Genomic DNA, 11,629 nt, shown 5'->3' with positions numbered 1-11,629 from the left:
ATATAATAAAAATAAATTAAATTATAAGTAATTAATTTTAATTTTAGTGACTGATTTTAATATATGAATAATATTTTTGACAATTTAAATAACATACTCTTCCCGTATTTATCTAAAAGAAGTTGCGAATTCAAATATCACTGCTAATTTAAAAAAAAAAAATAGAGAAGGTTGATATGATGATGGTGGTGATGGTCATGGATGATTGATGAGAGACCATCGTGCGTATCTAAAACATCTTCAAATCTATCTTTGACCGTCGTACTTCCTTTCTCTCTCTTCATTCTTTCTCTCTCTCTCTCCACTTTTCGCCGCTGTTGCAGACCCTCCTGCTTCCTGCGACCCCAAACCACAACACCAACCACCACACCACACTCTCTCTACACCCCTTTCCTTCAATCAAATCTATAAATACTCTAATTTCCATCATTTCTTCATTCCTCCTTCTCTCTGATTTCGATTCATTCATTGCTTATAAATTCAAACTCAAACTTCCTCTCCTTCTCTCTCTAATTCATCCGACGGCTGCGATCTTCTCCTTTCTCAAATCGTACGGCCAGGGGGTCCTTTGTCTGCCTCATCTCACCGTCACACACACACACTCTCTCTCTCTCTCCAAATACGTAAGTATTCCATCTTCTGAAACAAACAACGCGATATATACAATTTTCACATGCTTTTCCAACTCGCTTTTTCTCTCTGTTATTGCGCGTCGTCACTTTTTTTTTTTCGTCGCAAATCATAACTGTAGAATAATAACATCACTACTCTCTCTCTCTCTCTCTCTCTCATAAATACACACGCTGTGAATGCAAATAAGTTATGCGTTTTCTTTTTGGATTGTTCGGTTTTCGAATCTACTCTACTAGCTCCTCATATTCAGTGTACGTCATTCCTATTTTTCTTAATTTCCTTTTCCATTTCTGCTTCGTCCGAATTTATCAAAATTTTGTTTGCAAAGTTCTATTTTTTGTATTTTTGGGTTCACCTTACTTAACCATTCAGCTTTGATTCAGGGTCCAAATCGGTATCTATTTTGTTTACATGCACCTGAACTGAACAGTGTTGAATTATGCACTGTTGCAATGGGGTTTCTTTTGTTACTGACCACAGATGCCAGATTTAGATCCATGATGGTGCCATAACTGTCATCGACAGATGGCATGGATTGAAAATTTTAAATATTTCCTCTGGTCTTAATTAAATGCGGTGAAAGAAACGTTTCTATTAATTAGGAGGTTTTTTTTTAATATATTTTTGGTTTAACTGTTTGCCAAAGTTCCTGGTTTAGATGGTTATCTTTGAATGGAATTTGATACTAATCAGTGTGCTTCTTTCTGATATGCATGTGGCTGTCGTCTCTATTGGGTAGTACTGCTCTGCTGTTTTTTCAATTTTCTTTTAAATTCTTTTCATTTTTAGGAATAATATTCAGACATGCACAATATTGTGGAGTTCTATTATTTGCTTCTTCTTTTTCTTCTTTGTTATTGGTTTCTCAATAGATGTTTGAAATTAAATTGTCTCCACATACTACAGGTTACAAATATGGGGTTTGAATTGATGTGTTTTCAGCTCAGAAATGTTCCAGTCTGCAGTCTCTAGTTTCTTTTTTATTTTGAACCCTAAGTTGTTTTTTTTTTCCTTCTTTTTGTGATTCAATATGATTTTTTTTCTTTTTTTACAAAATTTATATTATTATAGATTATAGATGCTATAGATAATTTTGTGAAAAATATCTTTTCTAGGCTCTCTTCAGGTAGTACTAGTAGTAGATGGAGTTCTCGTGTTTATTTCACTTAGAGCTTGTATTTATCATGCATGTATATAATAGAACTTACTACTGCATAAATGCATAATGATATATGTGGATTTAGTTTAAAATCTGTACGCACCTGTTGTTATTTTCAAAGTGTGTATATATGTATTTCTCATGTCAGCGAGTGCTGGTGATGCTTCACTAAACACCAATTACCTGTCATTAGCAAGTCTTGCTAGTGTTCCATGTGTTATCTCATATATTAAAGTTTGAGATTTGAGATTTCTTTTCCATCACAGAAACTGAAATGTAGGGTCAGCTTTTAAGATATTGTTACTCATCTGTTGTTTTTGTGTAAATTTCAGGTGTGGTCTTTAAAGATTTAGATAACTCGGGCTATTTGTCAAAGCATCTTGCATCTATAGATGTTATTACTTCTTTGACTTAGATTCCAGTTAAGAGAGTAATTTCTCTGGACACTGATTATGGAATCCAACGGTCATAGAAGAGTAAAGAAACAAGATCATCATGTTAAAGAAAATGGAAATTCCCATATGCTTGATGCTGATGAAGAGCTTGATCCTTGGACAGCTTGGGCATACAAGCCTCGGACAATCACATTGTTACTTGTTGGTGCTTGCTTTCTTATGTGAGGACTCTTCTGCTTATGTTATTGCTAATGAGTAAAGTTCTGTATTTATTACTTGGAAAAGTTCTTGTTTTTCTGAAATATTATTGGTTGTATATGTCAGTTGGGCAAGTGGGGCACTTGATCCAGAAAGAGATGCATCTGGTGATATTGTCACTTCCGTTAAAAGGTTTGGTATTTGACATTTGATGATCATGCTGCTTTGTTAAATTTTTTACTTCTTTGTACAATGCTAAATGATCACAAAATTGTTTTCTCTGTAGGGGTATATGGGCAATGATTGCTGTTTTTCTTGCTTATTGCCTGCTTCAAGCTCCTTCGACGTGAGTAATCAATGTGAACTTATTTTGTGTAGTGTTTTTTCTTTTCATGTATTTATATTGTTAATGGATTGGATGTATACATTAGTTTTGCAAAGGTAATTCCTTTATCATGTTATATATAGTAGTCTGGTGTATTTAGTGCGTTTTAAGTCTTGATCTTAAGAGATTGTTTTGAGGTCTTTCATGTGGATTTCCTCCGTGATATGATTATTTGTTTGCCTTTACCTTGGGGTTTGGGGATTGAATATCTGAATTTTTAGCTTCTGGGTTTGAGGGTGTTTGAGACTTTAATTCCTGAATTTATCATTTAATATTTTTTTCCCATTGAATTAGAAATTATGTTTGGGAGAATTTTATATTTATTATGCAGAAAATGATTCAACTGGTCTACGTATTAGTTTTTATCACCATTAGGAATGTAAGTTAATATCCCAAGTAATCTGATATAGGCAAGGTCTCATTCAAGATTTGATGGTTTGGGGGTCATTTAACTAAAGCACAGTGTGAATAACTTTCTTTAATTTTATGGCAAAGGAAGTTACTGAAAGTTCTAATTAGTAATGTAGTTTAATAGAATTCGTCCATTACAAATCCTTAAAATAATCATACCTAAATGTTTCTACTAAGTTGCAGCCTGTGACACTATGAATTTATACTGGCTCCTGTTGAATATGAAATGATGGTAGATGAGCACTTAGCTCAGCAAAACTAGTAGTTTCATCAATCCTTGAGAGTATTTCCGTATAAACTTGTTTTTTTGTCCTATTTTGTTCAGGGTTCTTATTAGGCCACATCCTGCTATTTGGCGCTTGGTGCATGGGATGGCTGTTGTTTACCTGGTTGCTCTCACATTTTTGCTTTTTCAGGTTTGCTGTTATGTTTTGTTTTGGAAATGCTCTTGGTGAAAAATGTCAATATGTATGATGCATGCATATCAAGTTTAAAATTAGCTTTTCTACTAATGAGAAATTTAAAAATGCTATTTTGTGTTGCTTCTTTGCATTTTTATTTTTTGAAAGTTGCATCTTTTAGATTGCACCAACTTTCTGTCTTATGTACATGATTCCTGCCACTTTTTGATCTCTCTAAACTGAAGTCAATGTGCGCTGGACTAACATGTGCGGCCTTGATTTGTTATTTACAGACGCGTGACAATGCTCGGCAGTTTATGAAGTTTCTTCATCCTGATCTTGGCATTGGTAATTCAATCTGGTCCCTTCTGTCTAGCCTTTAACTCTCGGTTGAGCTTGTTGTATCAACTCTGTTTGTTGGTTGTGGATCCAGCCTGTGATACCTTTATGTTCAGAATTTGTAATGATTTTATATGATTTTTGCAGAACTTCCGGAAAGATCTTATGGGGCTGATTGCCGCATATACCTACCTGAGAACCCTGCAAATAAGTTTAAGAATCTTTATGTACGGTTACTTTTTTCCTGTCCTTCTTTTTCCCCATTTATTCTCAATATCATTCTACAAATTGAATTTGGATCTTATGCATTGTGGTCCATTTTCTAGGAAACACTTTTTGATGAGTTTGTTCTAGCTCATATTATTGGCTGGTGGGGAAAGGCTATATTGATTCGTAATCAGCCTCTTCTTTGGGTGTTATCGATCGGTTTTGAGATGATGGAGGTTAGCCATTGATAATAAGAATTCTTCGAAATTTCATTTCATTGTGGATTAAGCCCTTAATACTTTTTTTTTCTTCATATCTATTTTATATTATCTTTTATTGTTTATAAACTATAAACTATTTTGTGTTTGTGTCATCAGCTTACTTTTCGTCACATGTTACCAAATTTCAACGAGTGCTGGTGGGATAGTATTATTCTTGACATATTCATCTGCAATTGGTTCGGTAAGGGTTCTCTGAATTCCGTTCTTTTAAACCATTTTTGCAAAAATTGCAGCTTTTGATTTGTTAATTGATGAACGATCATGGTGGCTATATCACCACATCTGAAACGTTGCATATAGTAATTGAATTGTACTTTAATATGTTCTCAACACATTCTTGATTCACAAACAGGGTCAGCCCCTCAAATGCTGGAAGCTTGAGACAGTAACCTTGGTGGATATCTTTTAATATCTTCATTGAACCAAATGGAGGATTTACTATTCTTGCAGAGTTTTGTTCGTTAATGCAATCTGACATTGAATTCTCAGATCCGATTGTAACGCATTACTTGGATTAACATACAGGTATTTGGGCTGGAATGCATACTGTGAGGTACTTTGATGGGAAAACATACAAGTGGGTTGGTCTGAGCCGCCAGCCTAATATTATAGGAAAGGTATGTGTTTATTTTGATTGCTTGTTAGTTACCACATTATTTTTGAATCTTTGCTTTCTGTAGATTGATGTCTAAGTGATTTGGACAAATACTCTTAATTTCCTGCTGTGTCAAAAATCAATATTTATTTTGTGATATTAGCATGATCACTTCAACTTTAAAAAGAAAAGAAAAAGAAACAAGACTACCAATGGAAGTTCTCGACAGAATTTTGGATTTTTTGTCCACTTTGAATTTGTTATAATTGGGTAGGGGACTGAATGTGATATTTGTTTTGTTCTCTTTTGTCTAAACATGAAATTTGCATCAGGTGAAACGAACATTGGGCCAGTTCACACCAGCGCACTGGGATAAAGACGAGTGGCATCCGTTGCTTGGTCCTTGGCGATTTATTCAAGTGCTTAGTCTTTGTATTGTATTTTTGACAGTAGAGCTCAACACATTCTTTTTGAAGTTTTGTCTCTGGATACCTCCTCGAAATTCTGTAGTTATATATAGGTTGATTTTATGGTGGCTGCTTGCAATTCCAACAATTCGTGAGTACAATACATACCTTCAAGACAGGTTCATTCTCCATCTCTCTTGTTCTACCGGCCCAATGTAATTACATTTTTCTGTTTGCGTAGTTTATGCATGTTGAATCTCAACCAACGTTAACATCTATTGTTTCTAACATTTTACTTTGTCGGCTTTATTCGTCATTCCGAATCTTTTAGGAAGCCAGTCAAAAAGGTTGGAGCATATTGTTGGCTCTCTCTTGCTATTTGCATTGTTGAGCTTTTGATTTGTATCAAGTTTGGACATGGTAGGTCAATTATCTGCATATTTTATGTGTTTATGTCTTGTATACGATATTTCGATTGTTGATTTCGTCTATGCCTTCGTTGTGTTTTGCCAGGTTTGTACCCAAAACCGATGCCGATATGGCTGGTAATATTCTGGTCATCTGTAGGCGTGGCCATTGTTACATTTCTACTATTGTGGTCTTGGCATCCCCACCTAATTCTAGGGAAGAAGAGGCGATAGAGTTTTTCTTCTTATTTTTTTCCTGGTATTTTTTGCTTGTGCACTATTCTTTGATTCCTTCTTGATTTTTATGGGTATCCATTTCCATAAATGGTGTAAATACTATTTATCTACCTCATAATTGTAAATGTCTAAGTGATTATTCTCCTAGGTTAGTAGGTCATAGTTTCTTGGGGCAGCAAATATTAGGGTTCATTTGATATGATAGAGGAATGAATATAGTGCTTATGAGGCTTATGAATAGGTTTCCACCATATTTAGTGAATTGGCCAATCTCTGTTCCTTGGAATGAATCATTATTCTTAAACTTGTAATCACTCATTTGAATGAAATTTTGAATGGAGCCATTTGTGTGCATTTGATTTAGTGTGACATTTTTAACATCCGGATGTAATCGCATTTCGTGAATATTTTCAGCCTTTCCAATTGTAATATATTGCTCTAATAATCAAGTGGGTCACGAGTAAAAGTTGAAACTAAGATTAAAACATGAATTTAAATATTATTACTTCCAATATTATTAAAATTTTGAATTTATAAAAAAATGAGAAAAAAACACTAGCAAATGGACTAATTTGATGCACGATATTAAATTTCAGCAACTAAAATAAGTCACTTAGTGTAAAGTGATAGATCAATTTGATACATCTACAATAATGACATAACAGATGATACATGGAGGAATAATATTGCGATATGTGGCACAAACAAACATGTGGCCAAATAGTATTATGACATGTGGCACAACCGTCAATGTTAGCATGTCATGTGTCATTGATCGACCCGTCATCAAATTATTATACGTAACCAAATCATGAAGTGACATGTATCATTAACGGTCCATGTCAGCAAACCACGTCATAACATTGTTATGGTGCATTTTTGCCAATCTCAGAGATGTACTTAGTGTAATTGAAATATTAGGAACGATTTTAGTATATGATACCAATATCAGAGACAACTTTAAAATTTAACTCAAACGAAAACGTAACAAAGAATATGCTTCGATAACAATTGAAGTATTAGAGCTAATTATGCTGTTAATAGGAAGTTAATGGTTGTATGGGAGTGTGCTGATAAGAACTAAAATACAATCATATTAACTATTCTTAAATCAATAATGTGATTTATATAAAACTGGAGATTATTGTTGGACATCATAAAAAGAGAAAGACTCATCAGCTTATGGCAATGTAGGATGGAGTCAAAATCTCTGTGTCTCTATAATGTACATAAACAATTTACACTTACAAAGTACAAATAACACTAGAATTCAGCATACAAGGATTTTAAGGGTATTCATTAACAAATAAAAACATTTAAAAGTTTATATTTCTAATAATTTTTTTTTATATTTTCACTTTTCTTAATAAATACCCTTAAAATACAAGTCATTAAAATGCATATAATTACTTCACAGTTTTCACAAAGTTTCCAAGCTTTCTTGGTAAGCATGCCAAACTATAATTTATGGTAAGTTCCCAATGGCTACTACATGCCACATATAGTATTAGGTGGAAGATGCATGGTAGAGAGCTTCCTCTTCCATGAAGTCCTGCCTCTGACAATTTCATCATTTTGTTTCTCTCCTTTGGTTTGTAGAAGGTGTGTATACCTTATTGGCCTTTGAATTTGATCAATGCAAGTGAGGACTCCACCACCATTTATAATCTCTGCTGCTGATGATGATGCCAAAGACAAGCCATTGAGTAAACTTGTGTTGTAGTGTTGTTCCATTAAATTACTAACCATCTCATCTTCTTCAGGTTCACATAATGATTCAACTATATCTGCACTTCCACATTCCCTTCTGTATTCTAGTGTGATGCCTGATAATTGGTGATTCTCTAGAACATGGTCTGGAATAGTCTGTGAAAGTATTTCATGGTTAAAGTTTAAAGATATTAAGAGATATATACTTGTTTAAAAAATGAGATAAATACTATTTTAAAAACAAATGTTTTTGTCTTTAACATTTATTGTGTCCTAAGACAGTTACCAAATAGAACAAATGTGTCTATAAATTTTGTTACCTCTAACATCCACCGTACATACTTCACATTATTAACATGCTGGTTCATGTCCAAATCACTTCTTTTGGGCTGCAAAACAGATAGGAAAAAAGAAATTCATTACTGAATTATAGGATTTTTGTGCCTAGGCAAGGTAGCAGAAAATGCTAATGCATAAAAATGCCATAAACTTGTATGTATATTTAATATTTATACCTTCAAGTCAGAGTTCATGTATTTTGCTTGCTTGTTCAATTTGACAATCTTTTCAGGAGCTTCTTCCTCTATTGCTTGCTTCTCAATAAACCAAGGTACAAGTTCATCCCTCACCTCTTCAGGCATCTTAGAGAGGCGTCTCGTTTTTCGGTTCATCATCACCCATGTGCTGAGTGGATACAATGCTAAACTCAATCACAACATCAAAAAGAAAATTCCATATTTTCAGAAGTGTTTGTTCTTGAAATGCATACCTCGTTGCACGAGCAAAAATGTGGCCGGTTGCCTGACTTTTAATCAGCCAATCGCGCCGCATTCCATTCTTGCCGGATGCTCCAACCCATGTGTCAATTTCAACTACCTCTCCCCTGCCACCAAGTTAAAGAATTTCATCACTTGTTCTTATGGTTGTGTCATGCCAAGACATGGTTGCAAAACTAGTATGAATAAACTTATTAAGTTTTCTTTGATTCTTTCGGCAACCTTTCTGAGATTATGTGCAGTAACAATGTTAGAAACAGGATATTCTAATGAAGTTGTTGATTTGTTATAATATAGTTGCATATCCGTAATTTCGGCTGCTAAAAGTTAAAAGGGGAATAGGACAAAAGTTTTTGAATATGGAGAAAACTTCTAGGAGAACCATAAAAAACTAAGAAATTTTGTTAAGTACTAATTGTCCAAGGAGAGTTGAAGTTTGAAAATTTTTACTATTTATCTCTCTCTTCCTGTATAAAATTTATTGCTAGAAATGCAAGTTACTTCATGTGGTTACAAAAGTTATATGCACCACCTTTAGATGTATACTTCCACTTTTGACATTAAAAGTGATCCATAAGAAATAAAAGAAGTTAAAAGGTTTGCAGGAATGTGACATTTGGTAAAGTACCAAAGAGTGATGCAAATATAATTTCTTGTGCTTACCAAATTGGATAATAATCAATGAGAACTTGCATTCTTGAGACAACCCAAATGAGATCATTCCTTATCATTCCATGCGTTGCACCAAACCCATCACCAAGAAGTCCAGACATCCACACATGGTTTAATGCAGTCTCCTACATATAAAAAATGAATAGTACTCAAGGTTATCAAACTTGAGAGTTCGCATATACTTGTGCAGATTAGATTATGTAAACTCGAATCGTAGAACTTAATACATTGACTAGTAAACTCAATAAGGATCAAGCTCCTCTAAAGTGAGGATCTTTTTCCAATTAATAATTACCTGAAGAAGGTTGAGGATGCTCTCAAGTGTTGCAGTTTTGTCAGGTCCAACTTCATAGGATCTAATAACAATAGTTTGTCTATAACCAACTCCACCTTCAACCATGAGACCTTGCCTATGAGGATCAACAAGCTGCTTCTTTGTTGGGATATTCTGGCGCTGTCCATTATTGTTCCCATTAACAGTAACAACAGAGTGATCAAGAGTGGTTGAGGCGACAACTGACTCAACAACCTTAACTGCCGAAGACCTTAGAGTAGTCCCATTAATCATGATGTTGTTTGGTTGTTGCTTACTATGCCTTTCATGTTTGGAACAACACCTCACAACATATGCAGATGCTGGATATGAGACAATAGTAGTAATAGTAGTAATATTCATTCTTGTGTTTCTTCCTACTCTTCTTTTTTTTTTTTTCCCTCTTGATTTGAGTTTTTCTTTTGGATTTTTTGTCCCTTTTTTTTCCGACCTGAAATGCTAAATCACAAACTTAGTCAAATTTTATATGCATATAAAGTCTAAAGTTTGAATGAAATTCTCTTCTAGTTTTAGTTAGTAAAATAAAGGGTCCCTGGGATTCTAAAAAAGACATGGTCTTTATAGGTTACTTTAGGCGGAACAAACTATATAGGAGTTGGAAGACATAAGCATTGTGATATGTTTGGTCTCATATAACAAGGAGAGGACCTTTGGTATTTGCTGCTCAACTACCCTTTTTAGTTATCTAAGTGGAAAAGGCAACTACCTAGGAAAGATCGAATCAACTAAAGAGGACACTTACATGGGCGTTTTAGTTTATGTTTGAGAATTTTGTAGGATTCTGAAATTTTGATTTTGACATTTTTTCCTTAGGTAATTCATTAGCTCTGCTAATTTGTCGTCACAAGCTTTCAGAATTGCCTTAGCTATGGATATCTGTTGGTACATATGTATTTTGTGATTGCTTAATAATCAGATTTGGAATGTTATTTTGTTGATTTATTTTTTAAATAAAGAAATTATTTTAAAAAGCTTATAGATAATTTTAAATTTTTGTTTTGATGTCTTTCTTCTAAATATATATTGTCTCTTAAGTCTTAACATTTTTGTCCAAGATGTTAAGTAGTAAACACAAGAAAAATCCCACAATATCTATAAGTTGGTAGAAGAAAATAAAATGATCTCGTTATAACTGAATTATGATAAACATTATGGAAATGTGAATATTAAAGTATGCTATATCCTTATTTGCCGAGACAGAGTGACAGACACTGTTGCTTTGGTTTCCTGTTAGTAATTGCTACCAGTCTTATGTGCGAGTAACTTCGAGAAGAAAAAGTTTTAGTGGTGGAAGTTTTTCCAATAAAAAAAATACACGAATCCTTTAAAACTTTAGCGTGGAGGAATCCGAATCTTCTTGGAATTACTATGTTTTCTGTAGTTTGCAAGGAATGTCGGAAATTATGAGAGCTATTAGAGAAAGTCTAAAGTTCTTTCACTTTGATCAATGCATAATTTAGTATTTCATCGACACGAATAAACAAAGATTAACTGATCTGCTTTAACTTTTTCAGCACAAGCCAAGAAAAGGAATATACTAGTACGTGATCGATGGAGGTTAGTTATCAGCACAACAAAACCAAGAATTTGATAAAAGGGACCAACATTAAGACAAATAACGGTAGCTTAAGACATTGCAAAAGTTTAAAACTAGTTTGTCGTAATTCATAATCTCTTTACGATCTATTCAGGTTCTTTGGCTGCATTCATTGTTGTGTCTATAAAATGTCAAAATGTCACTAGAGTATATTTGCAAATCAACTAGAATTTGATTCGGATTAACCGTTATAGATACACTAAGAGTTATAAAGAACCCTCACAAAGCATGAAGATGTAGATTCTTTTGTTTGTTCTTTAACTGTTGTCATGGTTTCAAGTTAAATATTAGTGCTTGTCGCTCCTAATAAACATTGAGAAAAAGCAGGATGAAAACTTCTATTACTTTGTTACTAGTGGTTTATCTTTTATCATCCTGTTCCAGTGGTCATCAAATGAGTTGTCTTATGTATTTTATCAATCTTTTTCTAATTAGTAACTTTTTTTCCCTCCTGTTATGTCACTTTCATACTTCATAAAGTTTTC

General features: G+C 33.7%; 2 protein-coding genes across 7 annotated transcripts; one reads left to right on the top strand and one right to left on the bottom strand.

The window, feature by feature from the left end:
• The first annotated feature begins 203 nt into the window (after nt 1-203).
• Nucleotides 204-6,409, top strand: LOC112712020 (CDP-diacylglycerol--serine O-phosphatidyltransferase 1). 6 transcript variants are annotated; one of them, XM_025764794.3, is made up of 13 exons: nt 204-623; nt 2,125-2,408; nt 2,512-2,577; nt 2,672-2,731; nt 3,507-3,597; nt 3,876-3,930; nt 4,069-4,148; nt 4,248-4,364; nt 4,506-4,590; nt 4,935-5,026; nt 5,337-5,590; nt 5,743-5,831; nt 5,925-6,409. In XM_025764794.3, the coding sequence occupies exons 2-13, from the start codon at nt 2,245-2,247 to the stop codon at nt 6,050-6,052; spliced, it is 1,281 nt and encodes a 426-aa protein (XP_025620579.1). In that variant the 5' UTR covers nt 204-623; nt 2,125-2,244; the 3' UTR covers nt 6,053-6,409. The 6 variants fall into 6 exon arrangements, with proteins under 6 accessions (XP_025620579.1, XP_025620576.1, XP_072059620.1 ...); XM_025764791.3 differs by having other exon boundaries at nt 5,337-5,626; XM_072203519.1 differs by having other exon boundaries at nt 208-884.
• Nucleotides 6,410-7,461: 1,052 nt separating this feature from the next.
• LOC112712022 (palmitoyl-acyl carrier protein thioesterase, chloroplastic-like) lies at nt 7,462-9,889 on the bottom strand. Its single transcript, XM_025764795.3, has 6 exons — nt 9,509-9,889; nt 9,205-9,338; nt 8,535-8,648; nt 8,281-8,449; nt 8,086-8,154; nt 7,462-7,921 (listed from the first exon to the last, which is right to left on the bottom strand). Exons 1-6 carry the CDS (start codon nt 9,887-9,889, stop codon nt 7,544-7,546), a joined length of 1,245 nt encoding a protein of 414 aa, XP_025620580.1. The 3' UTR covers nt 7,462-7,543.
• Nucleotides 9,890-11,629: the final 1,740 nt, after the last annotated feature.

This window comes from Arachis hypogaea, chromosome 9 (assembly GCF_003086295.3).
Source record: "Arachis hypogaea cultivar Tifrunner chromosome 9, arahy.Tifrunner.gnm2.J5K5, whole genome shotgun sequence".
Lineage (NCBI taxonomy): Eukaryota > Viridiplantae > Streptophyta > Magnoliopsida > Fabales > Fabaceae > Arachis > Arachis hypogaea.
This window is presented reverse-complemented; position numbering and strand designations above follow the sequence as displayed.

Excerpts from the sequence above, each read along its gene's own strand:
- LOC112712022 (XM_025764795.3), bottom strand. The coding sequence starts at position 9,889 with ATGAATATTACTACTATTACTACTATTGTCTCATATCCAGCATCTGCA. Across the intron at positions 8,649-9,204 it reads ATTGATTATTATCCAATTTG|GGGAGAGGTAGTTGAAATTG; the intron begins GTAAGCACAAGA and ends ACTTGGTGGCAG. Across the intron at positions 7,922-8,085 it reads ATGTACGGTGGATGTTAGAG|ACTATTCCAGACCATGTTCT; the intron begins GTAACAAAATTT and ends ATACTTTCACAG.
- LOC112712020 (XM_025764791.3), top strand. The coding sequence starts at position 2,245 with ATGGAATCCAACGGTCATAGAAGAGTAAAGAAACAAGATCATCATGTT. Across the intron at positions 2,578-2,671 it reads ATTGTCACTTCCGTTAAAAG|GGGTATATGGGCAATGATTG; the intron begins GTTTGGTATTTG and ends TTTTCTCTGTAG. Across the intron at positions 5,627-5,742 it reads TCTTGTTCTACCGGCCCAAT|GAAGCCAGTCAAAAAGGTTG; the intron begins GTAATTACATTT and ends CGAATCTTTTAG.